The 23,366-nt window shown below is 40.4% G+C and overlaps 1 protein-coding gene across 18 annotated transcripts in view; it reads right to left on the bottom strand.

Annotated features, from left to right (window-relative positions):
* The window catches only part of AGAP1 (ArfGAP with GTPase domain, ankyrin repeat and PH domain 1), a 385,263-nt gene that overhangs the window by 197,636 nt on the left and 164,261 nt on the right, over window positions 1-23,366 (bottom strand). For all 18 annotated transcript variants that reach the window (XM_074595890.1, XM_074595893.1, XM_074595895.1 and 15 more), the window contains 2 exons: window positions 13,665-13,792; window positions 2,396-2,551 (listed from right to left, as the gene is read on the bottom strand). In XM_074595890.1, the coding sequence (XP_074451991.1) occupies window positions 2,396-2,551; window positions 13,665-13,792 (284 nt within the window). The remainder of the gene's footprint in view (window positions 1-2,395; window positions 2,552-13,664; window positions 13,793-23,366) is intronic.

Below are 23,366 nucleotides of genomic sequence, written 5' to 3'. Positions count from 1 at the left end.
GTAGAAAGTCAGCTATTGCACCAAGAGCTTTACAGCAAATATTAATATTCAGAGTAAAAAAGATCAGACACTGCGTTTTATGCACTTAAACATGAACATGCTTAGAATTCCCAACCCTATTCCAACTCAAAAGCTGTAATCAATTTTAAAAAAATTCACAGCTGTTCTCAACTTAATTTTCTTCCAACGCTAAAAGAGCTTAATGTAGGAAACTGAACATATTACCTATGCTAGATAACAAGGGGTAATTTGCAATTAAACAGAAATATTTATTTTAATATTTATTTATTTTGCAATTAAACAGAAAGATTCTGTAAGGGATAAAGGCATAAACAAGTAACAGGCTGGGAAAGAAGCACAGCAAGAAACTCTGAGCTAAACAGTAACATATTTTGATTAAGCACTCTCTTCGTAACTAGACAGAAAATACTTGACATCTATTTATTCAATTAAATAATTCCAGGTTATAACTTGGCCGCTACGGCGTGAAACCCGGGTTATAGCAGGGTCAGTGTTAAATACCTCAGGACACGGGTTACAGGGCGACTCATTACACAGCATTCAATACGCCCAGATTTTAAAAGACTGAACTAATTCTGAAAAGTCAAATTTTTATTTTTTTATTTTCCAAAGAACTTGTTTTCCCCCCAATTTTCCCTCAGTTACTAGACATTAAGACAGCAATCGACATCCTTTCATATTAGCAAATCTGGTTCTTACTATGCTATTCTCACAAACCAGAGCTTTACGTTTCCAGCAAACACAGCTGACAACGTTCTTCTCAAGCCTTTTCCCATGATCGTAGATGGTATATGTTTCTCTTTATTCACTTTCTCAAATTTACACCAACTCCAATTGAAAACATCCACAATTTCCCAAACGTCAACACCATCTATACAGCCCTTACAGCATTTTATGCATCCTTCAGACCAGAAGTGGTCGGCGAATGGTTTTAAGGGATGCTGTAGCGTCTTGGCTCTATTTCCAGAGGTATTACTCTGCTGGCAGTTTCTGGGCTGACACTGACACCTAGTGGGACTGGTAACTCCTGAGTATATCCAAACAGCAGCCAGTATTCCCACCAAGAGGAGGAAATCCACACGATTGCTATAAAATATCAGTGTCAAAATTGGCAACATTTTCACCTACCGCTCATTTTCGCACGCTTTGTTGTTTTGCACCCAAACGTTTGCACCTAAACCCAAATGCAAGGTTTTCATTCCTTTGTAGGAGTTTGAAGACCTACAGTTTTTAAATCAAAATATCACTGTCGAGGTGGGCACATGGAATACGAGCCCTTGGGACTCTGTGCTGTCACTCTGCACTCAAAAACGATGATAGAACTTTCCACTTGCTAAAGGCTGAGAGGTCATATTTTATTCAGATACAAGGAAATGGTTTCACCCTTTTTGTATGTGGTTCCCTGGATACAACAAAGGAGCGAGCTGGCTTTGGGAAGTGAACGTGACATCACCTTTGAAATAAAAAAAAATATAAACTTTTTAAGATGACAGGGAAGATGGGGCTTTCTAAACGCAACTGACATGGAGCTACAATTACCAAAGGACTTATATGGGAGCCCACAGGGATTCTATGTTTGCTATAAAGCATGTCAAGAGCGTCAAAAAACTGCTTAGAGAACCACAATTACGCACACAATACAATCCCAAAGCTTTCGGCAAGACTGCTAAACTAAGGAAATGATCACTCAAGGCTTCATTATCATTTCCCAAACTACTTATGCATAACAACGACCCATCATATTGGACCACTCAAGCTTTCTATTTAGTACGGGGTTTTTTTTGCCTCTCAATGAAGCAAAAACCAGATGGTTTGGGAAGGAAAAAAAATATCTTTATCATCTCCATCATCTCTTTTAACCCTGGAAATGAAAAGTGAGTTGAGACTGTACAGTAATAAAAGTAGTAAAGTAATAAAAGGTTTGCAGTACCACACGGTATTCCCCTGGTAGACCCTGAGACCTCTCTACAAACACAGGAGACTCGAGAAGGAAGCCTCGAGTCAGCAGTATTATTGAGAATAAGGGCAGGAGCAGGGAGCAGAGGCCCAGCTTTCTCTTCAATTTCTGCCAAACCAGGGAATCTAGACAGGTCTGAGAATTAAAGTCAGACAAAGGCTCCAGAATTCAACCGCGGATTCATTTGTTTCACTGCAATTCCCAGTAGGATAACTTCACTGTATTTAGTTTCTCTTTAAGTTCTTGAACAGAACAGCACCACGGTAACTCTAAGATGGTTTAGTTTTCAAGCCTATAGATTCATCTCAACAATTCTGTCTGGATTAGACCAGCTGAACTCAACAGGTCTGAAGTTCAGGCCGTCACCACAGAGCACTATGTAAAACACAGCAATGGTCTCCTCCTTGGCTCACTCACCGTGAAGAGGTTGGATCGGCGCTTGGACTGTTTACGGACAGGAGTTGGTGTGTTGGCAGTGGGAGGAACATCAATCCGTAGCTCCTTCTGGCTGGTGCTTGGAGTTGATGGGACAGAGGAGGAATAATCACTTAAACTCCCTCCTCCATTACTGGTCTGCAAGGATTAAAGTTAGTTTTAAACAGTGATACACTGCTTTCAAGAAATTACAATCCACAGCTGTATCTGATTTAGTCCTGATATGCGAGAACAGCAGCCTAGGCTCAGGCACACAGCGGGACTGCTCTACTGCCACTTTTCCACACGTTTCTATTCCAAGCTCTTCAATATTTTCCCTGCCATTATTTTTCGAAAACTTAGACAGTTCTGTTGATATGGCAAGGCACATTTTCATTCTACACAATATAATCTTAACTGGATATAAACAGTTTCATTTATTTTACTAGTATAAAAGTAAGCAAAACACTGGGGCAAGGCTAAATTCTCTTTTTCTACTTTGAAACTGCTAAACAAAATTCTGCCTTAAGCCTCAAAAAAATACCTAGTGCCATAGAACTGCATTGCTAGGCTTAATCCTAGTCTGGAGACATTAGTTCACTGAAGCCTAATCAAGAAAACTAAAATAATTCAATGGTATAAAATGGCTACCAACGCATTTGCTGAAGCCATTGGTACAGAGATTCAGAACTTTAAAGGAAGACATTCCAATTTATCCAAAGTAGCCAAAAATGTAAACTTACATCACAGCCTTGTAAGAAATAAAGCAGTCACTCAGCCTATAAAACAATGAATTGTGGCAACGAGTTACTGATAGCGGGAAGGTAAGGAAAATGGACAGAATGGAAAGAACCAAAAAATGATTAAGACCAAAGTCTTGATTTCTTTTTTCTTCTTTCTAATTACTACACACAACACAAATGAGTACTAAGATCATCATTAAAAAGGATGTGGAAGTAGCCTAGAAGGACAAAAGTAGAGATTTTTTTCCTATCAGATACAAATATACCCTTTGAGGATACACTGTATACGCTGATGGAGGACCAAGGCATGGAAAAAAGGTGGAAAATTCTGCACGCTGCAGATGAAAAGCTCAGAAGAGCAGCAGCAGGTGAAGGGTCTGGGCAGCAGCTTACAGGTAACTTCGGAGGGGGGAAATGAAGGTCTGAGAAGCACACGAAAGGGTGAAAGAACATCTTTAAAGCAGCCAAGTTTCCAACAAGAAGTGAGGAAAGAGGGTATTTCCAGGATGCCTGAGGAGAAGAATTCTCCCACGACGCTTAACGCGTGACTTGGTCTCATCTTAATTGCTGTAGGTAGGAATTCACCGGGTGAAGCTGGTAAAGAAAAGCAGGGATTCCAGTGCCTACTCCTCAGCGTCACTCCTACAAGAGTGACGGATCTTACTCAAACTCAAAGCTGCCATGCAGGGAAGGCACCAGCAGTGTGACAGGACTCCTCACGCACTCCTTGGAGGTCAGGGTATGGACCGGGATTTTCAAATTGCAAGCAGTCAAGATGAAGGCTCTGAAGGAGCACCAAGTATGAGACAATCCTTGATATCATCCAGTTGAAGTCTCTTTTAATCTTTTTTTTTTTTTTTTTTTTTTTTTTAAAAATTCAAGAAGCAAAGGATATAAAGGAAGAGGCATGAGACAAGCAGCTCATGTTTGGGCTGAAGGGCCACTCAATCCAGGAATGCCACTCTGAGAGTCACTCTTTCTCTGTAAATGACAACATGCTCCTCATCTCATTCCTGTGTGACAGGATAGGACTGACAACACAGAAAAGGAGCTTTTCAATGGAGAAAGTTCTCCTCTTCCCCTCTTTAAATAAAGATATATCCATATATATAAAGGACACTGAATTTCATCTTCCCTTCATTCTGATGGAATTGGAGAAGTGTGGCTTGTGAGGAAGCCAGAGGTAAGGATTCTCAAAGCAACAGAGGATCTTGAGAGAATTTTTCTACATTTTCAGGTGCCCAGAGGAAGCAGCAAGCGGAATTTGGAGAGAGCCCAAGCTGCATGAAACAAAGGAGATGAAAGAACGAGAGCTGAAACGATCATTTTTAGTGTCCTAAAAGAGAATGGTAACACCAGAGACAGGAGTAGGACAACCTGGGAAGAACTGACCTTAATTTACCCCTCATTCACTTTCCCTTTCTCTATGGCATCTTGCTAAGACACCAAGTACCACGAACAACACACAGGAGAGTAAATGACCTGCAGGAAGACGCACACCAAACCCGTGGAAGTCAGAGATTACCTCTCCAAAGAAACACAGAGAGTCCTGCATGAAAAAAAAAAGTAATGAAAAAACAACCTGTAACTAGGACACAAAGTAATCGCCAAAAGTTTGACGAAGTTCAAACAGCCGAAGACTTTGAAAATGAGTACTCAAAGCACTGAATGTGTGAGAGATGAGGAAGGTGGTACGGAAGCCTTAAAACATGTCTGACAACAGAAGGTGGAGGAGGAGGACATCTGAATGCTCATCAACCGTACAACAGCATTGGAGGAAGAGACCAAAGACACTGGTGGCAAGGAATGGTTTTCAGACTAGAGTGGTGAGGGACCTACTTCCCACTCTGCCATGAATCAACCAAACTGGGGTGAGAGAAATGAGGGAGAAGGAAATCTAAGGAAGCAACCATTAATGGGAAGAAGGCACTGAACACATTGAAGATTAAAGCCATACAGCTGCAAGGCTCACCCGAGGAGAAAGAAAAAAAAAAGATGACAAGAAAGAATGAAGACGGTGGAGAAAAGAAGAAAAATCACAACAGGGTTATGCCTCAAAACATTCAGAAGCCTCTTCTACAGGAAGGCCAGGAAAGAGGCAAGAAGGAAGGATTCAGATGTTGTACACTGATGACAGGATTTGCACCACGAACTGCAGAAAATAAAAGGATGAAGCTATGTATGTTTCATAGTATTGATCAATTTGATAACTATGCACCTCTACCTTTTTCTTTTTTAAACTCCACTTTTTTTTTTTTTTTAAACTCCAAATAACAGATTTCTACCCTAAGGGCCTATTTCCCAGACAGAGCACATAAAGGATTCCCTAAAATTTACCTTTTGAATCTTTCGTCATCTTATAGCATCTTTTTAGTTTTTGCAGTGAGGCACTGTCTCCTGGGTTTTTAAGTGATTTATTTTCCAGGAGTGAGTAACTCCTGAAGGAAAACACACACATGTTGGGCATTCTAGTCCCCAAAGACAACATTCCTTTACAGACAGCTTCTACAAAAGAAGTCCTGCAGGCAATGTTTCTCTTCCCACATACTAACCCCACTGGATTTCCAACTTTGTTAATAAAATTCTGAGGTGGTTTCAAAATAAGCCATGTCAAATCCGCTGGCTGGAAAAAAAAATATTAATCTATTGCAATAAAAGACTTAAAAGTGGAAAACTTCAAGGCTTCCACAGAATAAAAGCATGGCTACCAACACTGAACAAGCTCCAACTCCGACTGAGGGGGCCAATAATTTGCAAACACAGAAAACTACACGGCTGCTCTGAAGCACCTCCACAGACAGAATGGGTTTGACAAGAAAAAGCTCAGATGTGACTTCCAAGTTACAGCCTGCCCAGACAGTAGCAATGAAAAAATGCAACCAGACAAGCACTTGCAAACCGTATTCCTGGTAACATCTGAACCTAACGTACTGATGAAGGAAGGAAAAGGTGGGGAGTGGTCTCTGTCGGGTTGTTTGCTTGTACCGAATAGAAGTCTAGGGACCTTGCCCTATTAAGATTGTAAAGAGCAATCTCCTGCCATCAGTATGTACGCATTTAATAAGAAGTTCATTGGAGTGAGGTACAGAATTTAGGACACATGACAATAACTATAATTCACAGAACTGAACGTTTGTCCCAAGTCATAAAAATCAAGTCAGCAAATCTGAAGAACAATGTTCCTTACAGCACATGTAACCCAACACGTATTGAATATAAACCCATTTGCTGACTATAGACAAATTTGTGGCAGTCAAACCCAATCAAATAAGCACTCTAATACCCACTGGGACATTGCACAGCTTCACATTACCTTTTCAATCAAGTTTTTCCACTAAGCTGCTCTCAAGAGTTGGACAGACCCGAGACGTCAGCATAAAGGGCCAGTTCTGTGAGTCACTGCTCCATCCAGAGTCATGGCAACAGGAACAGAGGTCAATCAAATGACTCTAGGTAGGGAAACTATTAGCCCCAGTAGAACCATTTACACTGCTACATCCCTGTTTGGCTTTCTCAGGTGACAGATTTTCCCCTTCTCATTAAGGCAGCGTGCCCATTCTGAAACGCGCTCGGCTTCTGGACATAGACAGTACAACCTTGAATTTCCTTCCTGCTAGGAAGATACACAGCCTGACGGTGGTCAGTGAACTTCAGCCCATTGCTACACAAAACCCTGGAAGTCTTTAATTTCGGTGATATGTTATTTCTAGAACAGACTTTCTGTGAACAGCCAATACTTCGTTTACAGAAATGTATACCTTTAGTATCTATATGGGCTTCTAGCTTTGTTGCCACATAGACTGATGCTGTAAAAAAACCCCTCAGGGTCACAGCAGCAAGCACAAATTTAGCAGAATATTGTCACTACACTGTTACCAGACCAGAAGAAGGCAGACGAAGCTATCAACCTGCCATAACTTGACCAAATAGGACCATTCAATACCTCAAAGGCAGACACTACTGCCAGTGAAAGCGTGAAAGCCTGTAATGAGATTCCTGCTGGTACAACATGAAAAAAATAAAACTTTGTACACAACGTCCACAATTCCGTGCAGAAAAAGGATCAAAACCCACACTTTCAAAGCTCTTATGTATTTCAGATTTCCTTAGTAAACAAACCGGTGAGTAATTTACCTGGCATGACAGGAGCTCAGCAGTGACCTGCATTAAGAAAAGGTTGGATTTGTCCTCATATTTGCGAGGGGCATGCTCCTGACTGGCCCAATACACAAAGGCAGCAAAATATTCACCTTATATAAATTATCTGGTATTGACAAATGATTCATAAAGCTTACGCAATCAAGCCAAACCACCGAATGAGAGCATCGGAAGAAAAAAGCTGGAATTTTTCTTCATGACAAGTAACCTGATTCAAACCGAATCGATGTTTTTTTCTGTTCTCTGGGTATACCAGGAGCCTTCCAGAAAAAAAAAAAAATCACATCTAACCACTGCTTGAGAAGAAAATGAAGGCAGCAGGTCTTACTTCTAAAACAGGCAAGAGATTGCCAGAGCTTCAGCGAGCCTGGGAACAGTTGGAATAAAACAAGCCTTGATCAAAAGCGCAGACTACATACCCTACGACAGAACGCATTTGGTATATCTGCACCTTCTGTTCTTGAGAAAAACAGGGAAAAGCATATTTCTGTAGAAACACAGAAGCCTCATGGAAAATCCTTTAGTCGGGGCGCATTTTTCTTTGCCCACTTGCGTACAGTTTCTCTTCTGAAAGTCACATTATTTCAGTCTTTCATCTGAAAACACTATAGGTGGGAGTCCAATTTATCCAAGGGATTTTGGTGATATACAGCCACACATCCGAAGATAGATCAAGGAGGAAACCAGTCCTTGCCTTAGCAAAAGCCAGAAAACTTTGAGCGTGCTGCTGTGGAATACAAATTTGACAGCTGATTTCAAACCTAGGTCCAGATAAATGACTCTGGAGATGTCAGCAAGTCTATCCCTCCCCATTATGACCAAATTGTCTTGTAATAATTGTATTATTTCCCTGTATTTAGCAGTTTAGCCTCACCCTTTGGGACATATTAGAACTTGTCCGTCTTGGGAGCTTTTGTCTTTTCTCATTGCAACAGCAAGGTAGAGGAAAGAGCAGATCTGTCCTCTCAGAAAGACCAAAGAGCACCAAGAGAATCTGAAGACAACACCTGAAGATAAAGTAAGCTAGCACATAAAAAAAAAAAGAGTCACCTCGGTGAAATAGCATTTAGTTAAGCAAAAGTGACAACAGGCTTCAGTGTTACAGTGGCAGCAACTGTGTTGTAAACTGGAAAATCTAAGAAGATCAAGTCTGAGTCTGAAGAACTTAGAAAGGAAAAGGTAACACTGGGCGTAACAAAAACTAATCAGGAACGTAACTGCCACCCTGTGAAGGTAAAGAAAGGAAGAAAAAGCACACCTAGAGATGCACTGAGTTTTAACATTTGAGTCCCGGAGAACGCACTTCCATATACATGTGTGCTGCGTGGAAAACTATGCACGCAAATGAAGGGGAATACGTACACACATATATACACACACACACACACACACATAAAAAACCACTTTTTTCAAATAAATGTTAGAGATTACTTAGAAATAACCCTGTAAATACAAAAGGATTATGATGTATGTTGCAACAGTATTAAATATTGTTTTCATTTCTCTTGCAGCTTCTGGTTCGCAATTACATGACAAAGCAGAAGGAAAAGCTAGTTAAGCTCTTCTTTATTCAAGTGCCCAAAATACTACAACAGAGTATTTCATCCCAAATGACCCCCGCTATAAATAAGATAATTGTACCCTACTATTTAGTGCTTATCCATAATCAGGTCTCATATACAGTATAATAATGGATGATTAAGCTGACTGCACTTTTAATACTTTAATTTACATATTTAGACAAACATGCTGTAGTAAAAACTTTATGGAGGCATAGCGCAAGCGTAAATAATGCGTCTTTATAGATTTGCAGCAGGTAGCAGGGAGCAAGCTTGTGTGCTAGCCATGCCTGAGCTGCAGTTTAGTAAAAATCCACGTGAAGCTCCACAGCTTTCTCAGGAATAATGCAAATCTCCTAGGAGAGTGACACTGCTGAGCAGGAAACACATTTCTGTGCACTGCAGTCCATATGTGTAATGATTTTACGGATGACTTTACACAGCAGCACTCAGTACTCGCTCAGGTAATATTTTTAAACTCAGAGCACGGAAGGTGTGGTGTCTAAGGCCCCTCTGTCACGGTGGAGTATATGTAGTACAGGTAGACATAGAAAAGCGCAGGCACGCACGGCAAGGACATGGTGCCATCTCAATCCCCTGTCACAGCAGAACGGAAACAGCTTAATTCCAGGGGAGAGAGCAAGTGTGGAAATACATGCAGACTATAGATTTCAAGGAAGTGTAGTCACTGGTAAATAAGCTTTTCATTTTGCCTTCAAAACTGGAGTCCACAAGTAAGCTCACACTGCTAGGGACCCCGAGCTGCCACCTCCACATCATCAATTTGTCTGAAGAGGGGCCCAAAGTCTTTCACACAAACAGCAACTACGGGTATCGTGCCACGTGATTTTCAGATGTTTTCACAACCGCGTAAACTTAAAAACAGACACACCTCCAGGTAGCTACCCAACAGGCTATCCAGTACAGGGCTATTTCACACGGACTTCTGATGCATCTCGAGCTCGGGTGGAATGTACTGAGGACCAGAGGTGGTGCCCACCTGAGCAGCCTCATGGTTTTCGGAACAAGATGATCCCCCCTTCCAGAGTCAGGGCAGAGAAAAGAGCCCTTTGGAACTGCTGGATATTAGCACTATTCATGTAGCTTAAGTATCTTAAACTGTATCGCAAAAATGCCTTCCTGGTATGCCAGATGGAAAGGACGAGCAAATTCCATCAGTGCACGAACGAGTAGGGAAAGGGAATGCCTATATGGTTTTGTGATGTAAGGGAAACTCATGCTCTTTTGAAATAAGATTCAACATGGTCTACAAGCATATCATGTGTAGAAAGACTGGCAAGAGGTGGGGTAGAGGGAAAGGAAAGGTGGCATAGAGATGGGGAGGATGCAAGATACTGGTCCGTAATCTCCTCAGTGTGCATTTCTTGTTGATGGCCAAAGTAAAAAGACCTATCCTGAGATACCCTGTGGCCGATAAGAGGCCTTCAATACACTAAACATCATTTCTTCCTCTCAAAACAACCCAGTCTACTCTCTTGAAGCATTCAGAAAAACCAGAAGGTGATCTGCTGACTGAAGTACTTCTCAATGCATCAGACAGATCAATTCTTTCCTAGCAGAATACAAGCAATATTGCACCATCCTTCTTGTTGACACGGTATACAATTGTTCTGTCCATCATGAATTGTGAATGATATCCTTGGGTTTGAGAATAAAATTCTTTGCATGCATTCTGTGCTGCCCTGAAAGCCAACATATGTCTGTGAAGTACTTGCAGCAAGGGTTATTGACTCTGGCTATTCAAAGGTTTCCAAGTAAAACCCTCACCTCGACTGACATACTTGTATTATAAACAAAAAGTCAGAGAAGGAACACAGAAGGAGCACCTGCTGCAAACACAAGTGGATTTCGTCATTGGAATAGGAAGCATCTCATTCTGTGAACCAGGTCTCTGGAAATACGTTAAGTGCATGAGTGGAATGTAGACATATCTGAAAGCATTTTCTAGACGGGGATGACTGGACATGAGTACAGGTATGCACGCAAACACACAAACAAGTCTTTCACTGTTTGAATACTGAAACTACCGGGTGGAGAAGCCCTTGTTGGTATTAAAACGTAGAATTTCCCCCAAGGTATGCTAAGGACTAGACTGGGTAAGGTGACACTTTTCTTTGTTTCTTTTTTCCTTTCTCTAAAGCCTAAGCTCTTGACTGCAGAGTCATCTGAGGAGTTTGCAGGAGTTAGATCACCAGTGGTCCAACCAGAGAAGGAACAATATCTCACTCTCTCTGAAGTTATCTGTGTAACCACTACTTCTGAAGGCTTTCACTCCTGTAGAGAATGCAAGTGGCAGGGCACTGTAATAACAACATTTTTGATTCGTGGAGGAAATCTTCAATGAAACATCATTATGTCAAAAGAGATGTTCTAAAGGGCAAGACACCAGCCAGTCTTCCAGCCAAGATCAGAGATGGTAAATCTTCCCCCAGATCATCTTAAACTTGGAATTGCAGTTGCAAAGTTCTTTTAAGTCTAGGATAAGGATTCAGCTTCCTTTCCTTAAACAAGGTCATACTGCCTTTAAGTGTAGCACAAAGGCGATAAAACATGAAACAGATTTATGGCCTATACTCTTAGGCATGACATCAGTCTCGGAAAACAGACATCTTTGACTGGTATTGCAATTGCCCCGTTAGATAATTATGCCAGCTGGTAAAGGAAGAACATTATTTCACGTTTACTGAAACAGACTGTAAGGATCCTTATCAGAAAAGCTACCTTGGTCTTGATTTTCCTAAACAGTCCTTATCACTGGCAAGAAGTTTGCTGTGTAGGTGAAGTACTGGTCTCGAATTCAGTATTTGTTGCTGGCTTACAAACTGGACTTGTGCAGGAAACTGGTGAGAACCTAGATGTTTGATGTTTTTTAATCAAACAAGCTTCATTAACAAGAAGGGTGACCTCAACTGCTTTAAGACAATGCAGAACAGAGATGCAGCTGGCTAAGACTGGGTTGTGCAAAGCACCATCTATCCTCCTTAGAAAGTCTTAAAAAACTATACATTCATCAAGAGACTGAGTAAACTAGATCATTCTTGGATCCATGAGTAAGATCAGTGCTGGAAATGGCGCTATTTGTTCTCCACATTTCTGTGACAGCACGTTTCCTCTTTCATCACTGAATAGGATGGGTCTCAGGTAGCCCCTACAGACAGCATAATTCCTCTCTAAAAGAATGAACATACACAACTGCCTGGAGGAAATTGTTTGGAACAAAAACTTTTCATACAGAAGGTCAGTTCCAAGCACTTATGGCAACAACCTGGTCAGAGAGAGAGTGGCTGAGAAAACTTGGTGAATGTCACATACGACAAGAAAGGGGAGAACCTCTTCCATATGAGGAACTTGTACTTCATCAGAAGAGTCATGGACCTTAGCACCTGCTTTAGAAAAGGGGATCTGAACTTCAGCATTTTCTTTTGGTGTAATCAGCAGAAGTAAGAGTCATAATCTGAGGTTGGTATCTGGGCCCAGCTCAAGGCAGAACATCCCACAGCAAAGAACTCTAAGATCATACTGGTATCTGCATCTTTAGAGTTAACCCAATGGTGGAAGTTTTGTCGAGGGCATAGAAAGAGCCGTTCACTATGAGCAAAGAACTACAGCCTTCATCCTGTGGTATAAATCTAACCAGAGGGCTTTCAGAACATGTCAAATGGAAGAAAAAAAGCCACCACCACCACCAAACTTTCCCCCAAAGACAGAACACTTCTTCACTACACTGCTTTCTATCAAAAAGCAGACATTCTCAGTGTGGGAGAAAGGTCCATAGATAAAACAAAACCTCACACGGGTGGCTCAAGACTGCAACGTAACCTTAGGAAGACATTATTGGCACGTTATTGAGTTTAAACTGAAAAACACACCAGGAAAGCTGGTGGTTATCAGACTATTCAGACTGCTATAGTGGAAATTAGGCCACAGTTCTGGCCACAGATTGTCAGGGTCAACGTGACGGTCCTGTATGTCCATCTGCCAAGAGTGAGAGCACAGAGCCGGACTACAATCTGCCTGGCTGCAGAGGTCTTGGATCTGAATGACAGAGCTTATATGCATCCTAACTGTGAATGTATGCAAAGATTACCACTTGGCACTACAAAACAAAGATACCGAGGAAGGGTATCACAAGGGAAATAAAGGAGAGTGTATTAATGTATGTGGGTAAAAAAAAAGTGTAAGTTAGGAAATGCTGGTATTAACCGTGTTTCCAAAAATACCATCAAGGCCACCAGCCTTTCCTGCCATACATTAAGGTAGTGTTTTATTTTTACACACAGTATCTACAAGTCAATAGCAACATATATGGCTATGTCATTAATGGGAATCATTTCAATTGAGCATAACAGAGACAGGCAATTACAACTGCGCGCAGTGCTCACAAATGTAAAATTCTAGCATGCTAACCACTGAGATACACCAGCTATTATCGCTCAGCACACAACTGAATGAGAACAATAACCAAAAACACAGTGAGGTAATTTTAAAACACAGTACAGCAAATCCCGCTATCGTAACAATTGATCTACTTAGAACAGCATGCTGCTGGGCATAAATCAGTATGATCAAAGATGCTTTTATAGCCAAACTATTTTACTGCAGCAGTTTCTTGAAACAAAGTCAAGCCAATGAAAAAGAAAAAAAAATTTGCTTCAAACTACAGATCACTGATACCTTTCAAAAAATGCCAACTACCTATCATGCTGCAAAAAGAGCACTGGCATTAAACACATTAGATGAAAAGCAACCTATCCGTTCCTTTTTCAAGCAAGCATTCATTGTAGTCTGTACCTGACTGATATGTACGGCAGAAACCTGGGCAGAACACACGGATGAGTGGCTCGGAGAGTTTGGTAGAGATTTGCAGGGTCCAATCGACAGTTGCTGTTTCTTCCTCGTTGCAACGATCTTCTGAGCAACTAAAGAAAAACAAAACATAGAGGCAGGTAAGCTAAGCACTGGAAAACATGGCACGTCGAAAATACAAGAACGCACAAAACACAAAATAGGGGTTTCCATTGCCAAAGCTTGCTCCAAAAATTCATTGTAATATATCCAATTAAGGTGACAGATGCTGGTGTTTCACAATAAGCTCCACGTGAGACTCCAGCTCTGTTCTCCACATGGATGAAATCACCCTGGAACTCTCTCTCCACCAGAGAAGCATCCAAGTAGAAGGGGAAAAGTCAGGTGTGCAAATTACAAAAAACAATACCAAGGATGCTGTAACAAGTCTGTGCTTGTAATATCACATTAACAAAGTTTATGGTAGTACACATTTTCCATTCTTCTTTGGGATGTTCTCCTGGCAGAGAGAAGATAAATATAAACCACACTTGACTAACAATCAAGTTCAAGTGCATCTCAGTGCTATTTACTGGTATGACCCTGGAAGGTGTCCTACATCAGAGAGTGAAGAAAAGTGGCACTTAGGAAACAGAGGCAGGGATCAGAGTCATTAACATCTCTACATGCAGCTTAGCAGACTCAAAATAAAAAACAGAAACAGAGCTGATCTGAAATGCAGCACCCTCCACACCTCTCCTGTATATTTTCCATTTCAAAAAGTCAAACTATTTCAGACATTTGTTCGGTGATACACTGGAATTTCAGTTCATTCCGCTGTTCAGCTTTGGAGACAGCTCTTTTTAGGTCATAAATACCTAAAAATAAAATCCTTTACACTACATTTGTTGCCTACCTTTTGGGTCACAAACTAAAAAGTAAACAAAATTGCAGTTTTCAGAAACAGAGACTAGCAGAGTGGCTAATCAAAAATACCACTAATTAAATTTAGCTTCCTTGCATGCAGTAATCTTCATGAAGTGAAGCACTTCATGCAACTTGTGCGAAGGAGTCTGTCGTCACTTGCACCGTGTCTACCAAAACCAGTGAGGCAGAACGGCAACAATTATCGGCATCTACTTAAAAAGTCACACAGAAACTTGTAATAATCGGACTAACAGCATTCAGTCTGTCTTATTCAGAAAATATAAAAAGATTTTATGTAAATTCCAAGATTATTTTTTCCTCAATACATTATAACACAGGCAGAGAAACTGCAGCAGAGTAAGCATACAATTTCTCCTCAAATGAATGGAATTTTAATAACTACCTGGTCTGTGGCTTATGTTTTTCATGTAAATGAATGATGGCATAACCATGATTTAGTGAGAATACATTGTATAAAAAATGGCTCCTATATACGAAGAAGCAGCTTCATTAGTTACATCCCACCTCCAATAGGCCTCTTATCATCCTGAAAGGATGGTATCAATTAATTTATCTTTCCCTGGCATATTGATCATAACCTTCATCAGCTAATCATGTTTAAATTACAGAGGAATATTGTAGCACTCTGTCATTTCAGACCCATTGGTTTATTGATCTGGAGCCTGGAAAGCCATACATTAAAATATTTTAACACGCATTAGTGAATGCAGAGAGCAAACCGAAGGTCAGATTTTAACATATGCACACGGATTTGTCTTCATCATATGTGGTAAAGACCTAAATTAAGACCAAAACTGAATTAAAACCACACATGAACGAAAACTACCTTTTCAGCAAAAGCTTCCACACTCACATTGAAGAGGTAATTAGTCAAGGAAAATATTTACCTCCTTCCTTCAATCTGAATATCGGTGTGCTTGTAGCATCACGTTAACATACGTCATTCAATCTGGCCAAATTATCACTCTCGGAAGACACGAGGCAAAAAATCTGAAGAGTCTGAACTCACCTACTCAAACGCACAACCTGAATGCTAACTAAGTACTACAAAAGCAGAACCTAAAAAAATAAATAAATTTTAAAGAGGGAAAAAAAAGGCAAAAACTGTTACTCTAGAAATACACGGATTAGCATGTTAACTAGAATTTTGAAGAGTAATCCACAAAGCAGCTAGGAACTAAACCTTACCCAAAGCAGCACAAAGGGTAATTTATTCTGCGCATTGTAAAAATAGTAAAATTGCAGCAGAAGATCTAACACTACCTCCTTAAAATTGTGCTACAAATCCTAGAATAGGCCGTTCTTACCCTCAAATTTCTTATCTCTTCCGTCTGTTAGAAAAACGATGTGCCCCCTAACGGAAATCCCCTTCTGAGCTGCCAAACCTTCCCAATTCCCCCTCCGTTTCAGCAACCAGTCCAATATCCCCTCCCGGAGCACGATTCCTCCCGCCTCTCCCCGCTCTTCATTAGGCAACCGGCTCTCCTTTGAGACACCAAACAGTTTTTGCTTCTTTCATTGCAGTCGCATAGCCATCACTCCATAATTAGATCGCATTCAATATTCAAGTGCTCAGGGCTACTTGCCCTTGGATACGATGGTGATACGAGCTTCAGAAGTACCTAAAGGAGTACCCTGACCCTTCAAAGTTTGCAACATATGAAAGACGTGACTGATCATCTGTGGGGCAATCGCTGGACTGTCAAAAGACCTACTGTGCTCTTTCTAAAGCTACCTTGAGAGAAGAGATGAAACCTAAATCTTGCCCATCAGAAGTCAATAAAAGGGGTTCAGCACACATCTCCTCAGCAGTGTGCTGCTGCAAATTCACATTTTCCACATCTTCTGTTTCCGAGAAGAAAGCCCTGAAATACACAAAACTTAAAATGGCTGGCACTGAAAACCCCACAGATCTGCTGACTCCCGCTGCTGACATCTTCAGACACAGTAGTTAAGGAGGAAAAAAACACAGTTAAATGGTTGTGTAGCAAGAGAGAAATACACCATAATTATAAGGACTAACACCAGATCCAGAGGACAGCCATGCCATATCGCTCGTTCAGCCCCCAAACCCGTTTCTGTTACTACATCTTTGTTAGGATGCAAAGCGACGACTCGTTAGTCGTTTAGGAGCAGTAGGAAAAATCCTTAAACCAACATATTTTATTTCCGAAACTACAACTATACACAGGTTCACACTGGATGTATGAGCAACTTTGTCAGAGTATTCCTAGATTAGAATATGTCCACAAATGCGAATTATTTTTTTCCAAAAGGCAGTACCACCACTAGGCAGCTGAGTGGGTAGGTGGGATCTCTGCTGAAAAACATACAGCGAGAAATATTGCTTTTCAAGAATGCTGGATGTAAGCTCTGACCATAGGTAAATATCATTTTGCTGTTGAGAGAAGCCAACTAGTGGATGTCATTAACCAATTTAAGACTATTCCGAGTCAAAAACCTTCAGATTAATATCGAAGTGTCTGTAATTGAAATGTCAGTCCAGAGAAAGTTATACAATTAAAACAAATGTTCTTCTAGAAATGTGAATAGAGAACACAAGAAAGCAGAAATATTTTTGCCCTATAGCTTTCAGGTTCCACCTCATCCAAAAGATGATTCAGTCCTTTTGAATTTAATGTGAATATACTTGCTAAGGTCTTTCTCTAAAACAGATGAATACCGACTTAATCTACGTGGCGGATATAAACAATAATCAAGATAGCGACAAGCATTTCAACTACCTTTAAAAATCAATTGCATTCTCTTTACTTTTATATATTCAATTAAGCTATCAATTTCTGAGAGATTCTTATTGTAACCATCTATCTGTAGTATGAAAAGCTAAACAAAGTTTATTTGCAAAGTCAAGAACTCTTCTACAAATACACAGGGGTATGCCAAGGATATTTAGAGTCGTAAACCAGAAGAATCGACGTTTAGCAAATATTTGGTCTTTGGGGAAGACTGATGCTAACTTCTAATACATTTAAACTTAATTTCACAAGCCGGAATGACTAGAAGCTATATTTTGCTTTAAGGCCTTGTTAATTAAAAGCATGTGAAATTCCCAGTCTGAAAGATGAATAAAACGTCCAAGTTTGGAGAGAAAGCTCTTGACTTGAATGCCTCTCCTTCCATGCCTGACCTAGCTCGCCAAAACAAAATTAACCTTCCCACCCCCTGCCACTTTCATCTGTAACGCTACTTTTTTGTTAGTCAAAGCACTCGTTGGGAAGCAGCCCCTACTACTAACTTCTGTCTGGGTTGTTTCTTGGAAGGACAGTGGCACTAGGGAGGAAAACTCAGCATTCCGGCGGTCTCTGAGCTGCCAAGCAAGGTTTTGGCACTCCAGCACAGCAGCTCTGCCTTGCAAACCGCCACCGCTCCCATTTGCACATAGAAATAAGTTACCCGTGCACTAATTTCCCCCTGCAAAGTTCTCCTATTCTGCCCTCGACAGCGTGGGGCTCAGTACCAGAGGACTAAATCCACTCGCAGGAGGAAGAGCGGGTCACCTCCTCTCCCCGAAACCCAGAGCTGTGCCTCCGTAATGAACCCGGCTCCTCTTTGTGCTCCGTTTGGGAGCTAATCACCATTAGAAATACTGTTGCCAGAGTAACTGCTCTGACAAGAGTTGTCTTTCCTTGGTTCAAAGGGCTGTTCATCACATGTCAACTCCTCGTGCAGTGCCCAGGCTGCTTCGACTGGGGCAGCCGGGTCTCTAAAATCTCATTAGCACAGCTTAATTCAAGTATAAAGACAAGAAAGGCAGAGGCCTGGGGGGAAAATACTCCTTACAAGAAGTTCAAGACACAAGGTAAGACTGTCTCATCTAGCCCCACACCTATTAAAACTGAAAATACAAAGGTACCTCTGCCTCGCACAATAGATGCATTTAGGGAAGCCTCATCTGGCCCAAGACCTGATCAGTTTTAATACAGGTCCTGGAAAACGGATCAATGACCTGATCGCTGCTCTCTTTCCCAAAAGGCAGTGAATGGAGTTACCGCTGCGCCCTTTAATGGGGCTTTTTACCAAGAAACACTTGAAATAATAGAAGGGAAGACTCCAGGCATATAATACCTGTAACATCTGGCAATATTTCTCTTCTCAGTTATCACCAGTACAAGAGGATTGCGTATTCAGAAGATGCACACGGTCTTCCTGAATTACTGCTAATTTAAATCAAAATTGGTTTCTCATAAAAACGTGTGTAAGATAATTTATCTTTGCTATGTGTCCAAGTATGAGTGAACACCAGGTTCAGTTAAAACCTGCCAATTTGTGCAAAAGATGGGAATGCAACTCCCATCTAAATTTTCTTCCACTTACTGACAGACAGAAAATAGCTTTCAGCCGAAGTCAGAATGCTCACGGCTGGCTAAAAAACAACAGAAGGGACAAATACTCATGAATACCTATTTTAATGCTGGGGAGAAAAAAAAATTAATCTGAAAGTTTACACAAAGATTACCTTTCAACTTGAAACATCACCTCCTACGCTCACAGATCACTTTGAGTGCCGAACAACACAGTATCTTTGCAGAAAGTCTCTGTTCAACTCACATCACCCATTAGTGATTAGATCTGTTTTAAATTAAACTCAAGTGCTCTCGATAGAAGGAACGCCCAGACCTCTGAATATGAATGTTGACTTTGTCAAATTCTACAGCAATTTTTTGCAAACTTGTGGTTTGGAGTAACCTTCACGACGATTATTGATCTGATGCTTTTGCAGACCATCAAGAGAGATCTCTGCCTACAAAAGGCACAGAATATTAACCTTGCTGCAACTGCTGCCAAACAAGACTCTTGATGAGATCATGATTTATAAGGAAGTCTGAGCAATACGCATGCTATACTGCATCTTCGGGAAGGGCATGCTCTTACTCTACGGTCAAAGGCCATAGTGATGCTTTTAAGTGAGAAAATTAACGTTTCATCAAAGGCTTACGTAAGAAACCTGATCCTGATTAATTGATAAAAATGGTGAAAAATGAATTTTACATGAGCACAGGGTCAAAATACTTGCTCAGTGCCTAAAATTGCAAGGAAAGGAAAGAGCTTCAGAAACATCCCAAAATTTGTCACCCTTCATTTTCGGACCGCAGGCTTGAGGACAACTGTGAGCTTGGCCATCCAGCGTGACCCCGCACCGCTGGGCACCCGCGCCCTCCCCAGCCGGGCACCTGCTTTTCTTAGAAGATGCATCATCCCGAGGTTGCAGTTATTCAGGCGCATCCCAGTGTCTGCGCGTACAGCGGCCAGAGCATCTCTGCCAGCTGGCCTGAACAACGTGCAGGACACCACACACTCTTTGCATGTTTGACACCTTGAACTTTTCCTGCCTCCTTCCATTCCACGGACTAATCCTTGCTTTTAAAAAGTATTTTACAGTATCAGTAGCGGGCACCAGCCTTTACTGCTGTAATTCCTATAGAACAGAGAAACTGATACAGCAGAAAACATCTCCAGCCAACAATACGAATCACAGGGCACAAATACCACTAGACAGACCTTAACTAATACACATCTAAGCCCTGGTCCCTAAAAAAATCCCAGTAACCTCAACAGAACCTGGAAAGGGAAAGTAGAAGCAGCATAACTAGAATAACTGACACCTCAACAAAATCACGGTTCATCAGATGAACAAATATAATTTGTTTCTGCCCATAAGCCCTGTTGAGGGTTTGTTTCATGCGAAAAGCCCTGCCTAAGGAAAACACGCTGTGGGAAGTTACCATATATAGCAGCTTACATTTTTACGGCAACTGCATTTTAGCTTAATATTCCACGTTTACAATAAGTAAGTGTTCAATAAAAACAAATTTATTCCACAATTACATATTACAGGCAAAGCAGTAATAATTACAAGAGCAAGCACTAACCACAAACGTTTTTGAATGGGAAACACTAATGGAAGTACCCACTATTAAAACCATTGTGCCCATTTTAAATTCAAGCCATTTTTTTAGGCTAAACTACTTTTATACTTCTCCCTTTAAAAGGAGAGCTTGGCATACCACATGCCAGCTGTAATGCAGAAATAAGTGCTAGACTCCTATAGTCTTTGGGCTTGGATATAGTCATTTCTCAAGCTAATTTCTAGGGGGATAAAAAAAGCCAGTATGTATCTGTGTGCGTCCTAAATGTGTTGCCAATAAAAATTCTCTGTTCCCCTCACTTCTCACATAGTTAAATACTGAGCTTCCGCATCACTCTTGAAATCACAGTAACACCGGATACTGCTTCCCAGAACCTGTTAAAAGATGTGTTAACTCGGTAATGCTAAATAAACCCACTTAGTTTTCTAAGTTAGAGAGAAGCTATCACTCCTACACTATGCAAGTAAAATTACGCAAATAAATTAATCTTCTAGAAGCGTCGCTATACTGTATGCCTGTTGTCACAAGTTTCTAAGAAGTAAAATCCTTCATTAGCTGGGAGTGAATACTATATACTGATAAGGATGACTGTCTTTTCTGATTACACGTGGTCTTCCTTGGGATATCTAAAGCTAAAATGTAGACACAAGCTTATTTAAGATGACTCCAGGGAGAGTTTCAAATTTGCTCCCAAGTTTTAATATAGGATCCAATTCTTACCTGAATTCCCTTTGTCTTATTATGTTAAAACAAATTTATCTTCATTTCTGTTTCCATTACCTTGTAGGGCTGTTAATTTGCTAGAAAATAAATTAAGCTATAGTGTGATTGCTCCTAATACTTGGGGGATTTAAATGCTGACCGTAATAAACAGTTACCTTCAGGGTGGAACAAAGTCAAGGCTACTCATGTTAATTTTGGAATGAAAAAAATTGCCAGGACAGCCAAGTACACAGCTATGAAGCTAGAGACAGAACCCCCACAAAACATGAACAAAGCAGGATACGCAATGCTATACACCTGTATTACTCTTCACCTTCCCTAACGTGGGATGGTTAAAACTTCAAGCTGTACACAATTGTTCGATAGATCCATTTACATTCTCCCGGGAACGATGGGCTAATAGGCTGCTCAGCAGCAAGTCTACTTGTAGCAGAGCGGGCTCTTCGAACTCACCCTGGCTGGAGTTAATCAACAGAAGAAATGAATACACTGAACATAACATACATTACAAAGAACAGTTGGTAGCTTTATTATATTGTCATTTTATTGTATTCTTACACAGGCTCCTCAAAAAAGCTTGAAGTTGCATCTTATTACTAAAATGCACAATTCTTTCACCCTACGAAAACAATTCTGTAACTCCTCACATACAGATAGTTTCAAGAGCTATAAGGCTATTCCATAACACCCGTCAATAGGAAATCCATGTATGAACACAGGAATTTTATACTGAAAAATACTGTTTCACCATCACCACAGTTAACAATCAAGCTCAGCTACAACAGGCTGGTTCAGTGTTAATGTTTCTAAAAGACTTTAACAAAATTCTCCTTAAAGTAAATTTAAAACCACACTTTAGTGGTACTGTTTTCGTGATGCCTTCATTGAAATACACATTTCAGCTCTGGTTCTCAGAAGTAACAACTGTTCTTGTTTTACTAGATACAAAAATACAGTTATAAATAAGGCTCAGTATTAAATATCTCTAATCAATGCCAATATGTATTTTTTCCTCCACAGGTAACTATGATGAACACTGCATATCACTTATTTCCAACTTGGATGCAAATCACTGTCTCCGAAGATTAGGTAAGCAAGTATGTCAATAAATCCGCTAGACAACCTGGAAAGCATCTGGCATCTAAGGAAATTTAAAATACAAACCTATGCTTTCTTCACTACTCAAGCCACGTTGCAAGTAGAAGCACATGGCTTGAGGACTGATAAGGCAAACACTGTGTCAGACGTACAGGTAAAGACTTCTGCAACATGGATTTACCGAACCAGGAAATCATGAAGTTCTGCTGATCTTTCCGTCACAACAGAATCAAGTCATACACCCTGTTACTTCCCACACAAAGGCACAATTTTAAACACAAAAGTTAGAAATGTTCAAACAAGGAAAATAAACAAAACCAAAAACCAAACAGAAAACAGCCCATTCAAATACAATAACAAATTGATGTGTTTCATAAAATCCCCATAAATAAAATAATTGGGGTTTTAGCCATCCTTTAAGAACAAAATTCTTAAGCATAGTATTGTTGTATGTTATTTGATTCTATCTCAAAACACAGAATTATTTATTAATCAATATTAATCATGTCAAAACATAGAATTAACTAACATACTACAATACCATGCTTAAGAATTTTACCCCCCGGCAAGCAATTTCACATCTACATTTTGAAGCAACTTCATGGCAAGACCATTTTGTAGGGCACGTTATTGAATTAAAGGTTTCATAGACAATATTTATACTTTCTAAAGACTTAGGCACATACAATAAGCTCCCTAACAGCACACAAAATGACAGAAAGCTTCTGGTTACATTAGTGAGAATCAGACATATCCGTCATTGTAGAAAGAAATAAACTTATTCCCATTTACTAAACCAAATTCACCTTAGCTTACGCCTCATTCAGAGAGTTCTATTAATTCACCTGTGAAGTAAAGGTTTTGTTACCAAAAAGAAAGGGCCTTTCATCAGAACAATCAATGATTTATTTTTTTTGAACTTCCCTAAAAATCCAAAGTCTCTGAGCCCAGAGGTGGCACCGTGCCTATAGCACATCTGGTCCCCAAACAAGGGCTGTGTCCCCAGTGTAGCAGAGTGAAAAAAAATGTAATTTGTGAATAGAAATTATGT

The sequence above is a fragment of the Larus michahellis genome, chromosome 7, assembly GCF_964199755.1.
Source record: "Larus michahellis chromosome 7, bLarMic1.1, whole genome shotgun sequence".
NCBI classification, from domain to species: domain Eukaryota; kingdom Metazoa; phylum Chordata; class Aves; order Charadriiformes; family Laridae; genus Larus; species Larus michahellis.
This window is presented reverse-complemented; position numbering and strand designations above follow the sequence as displayed.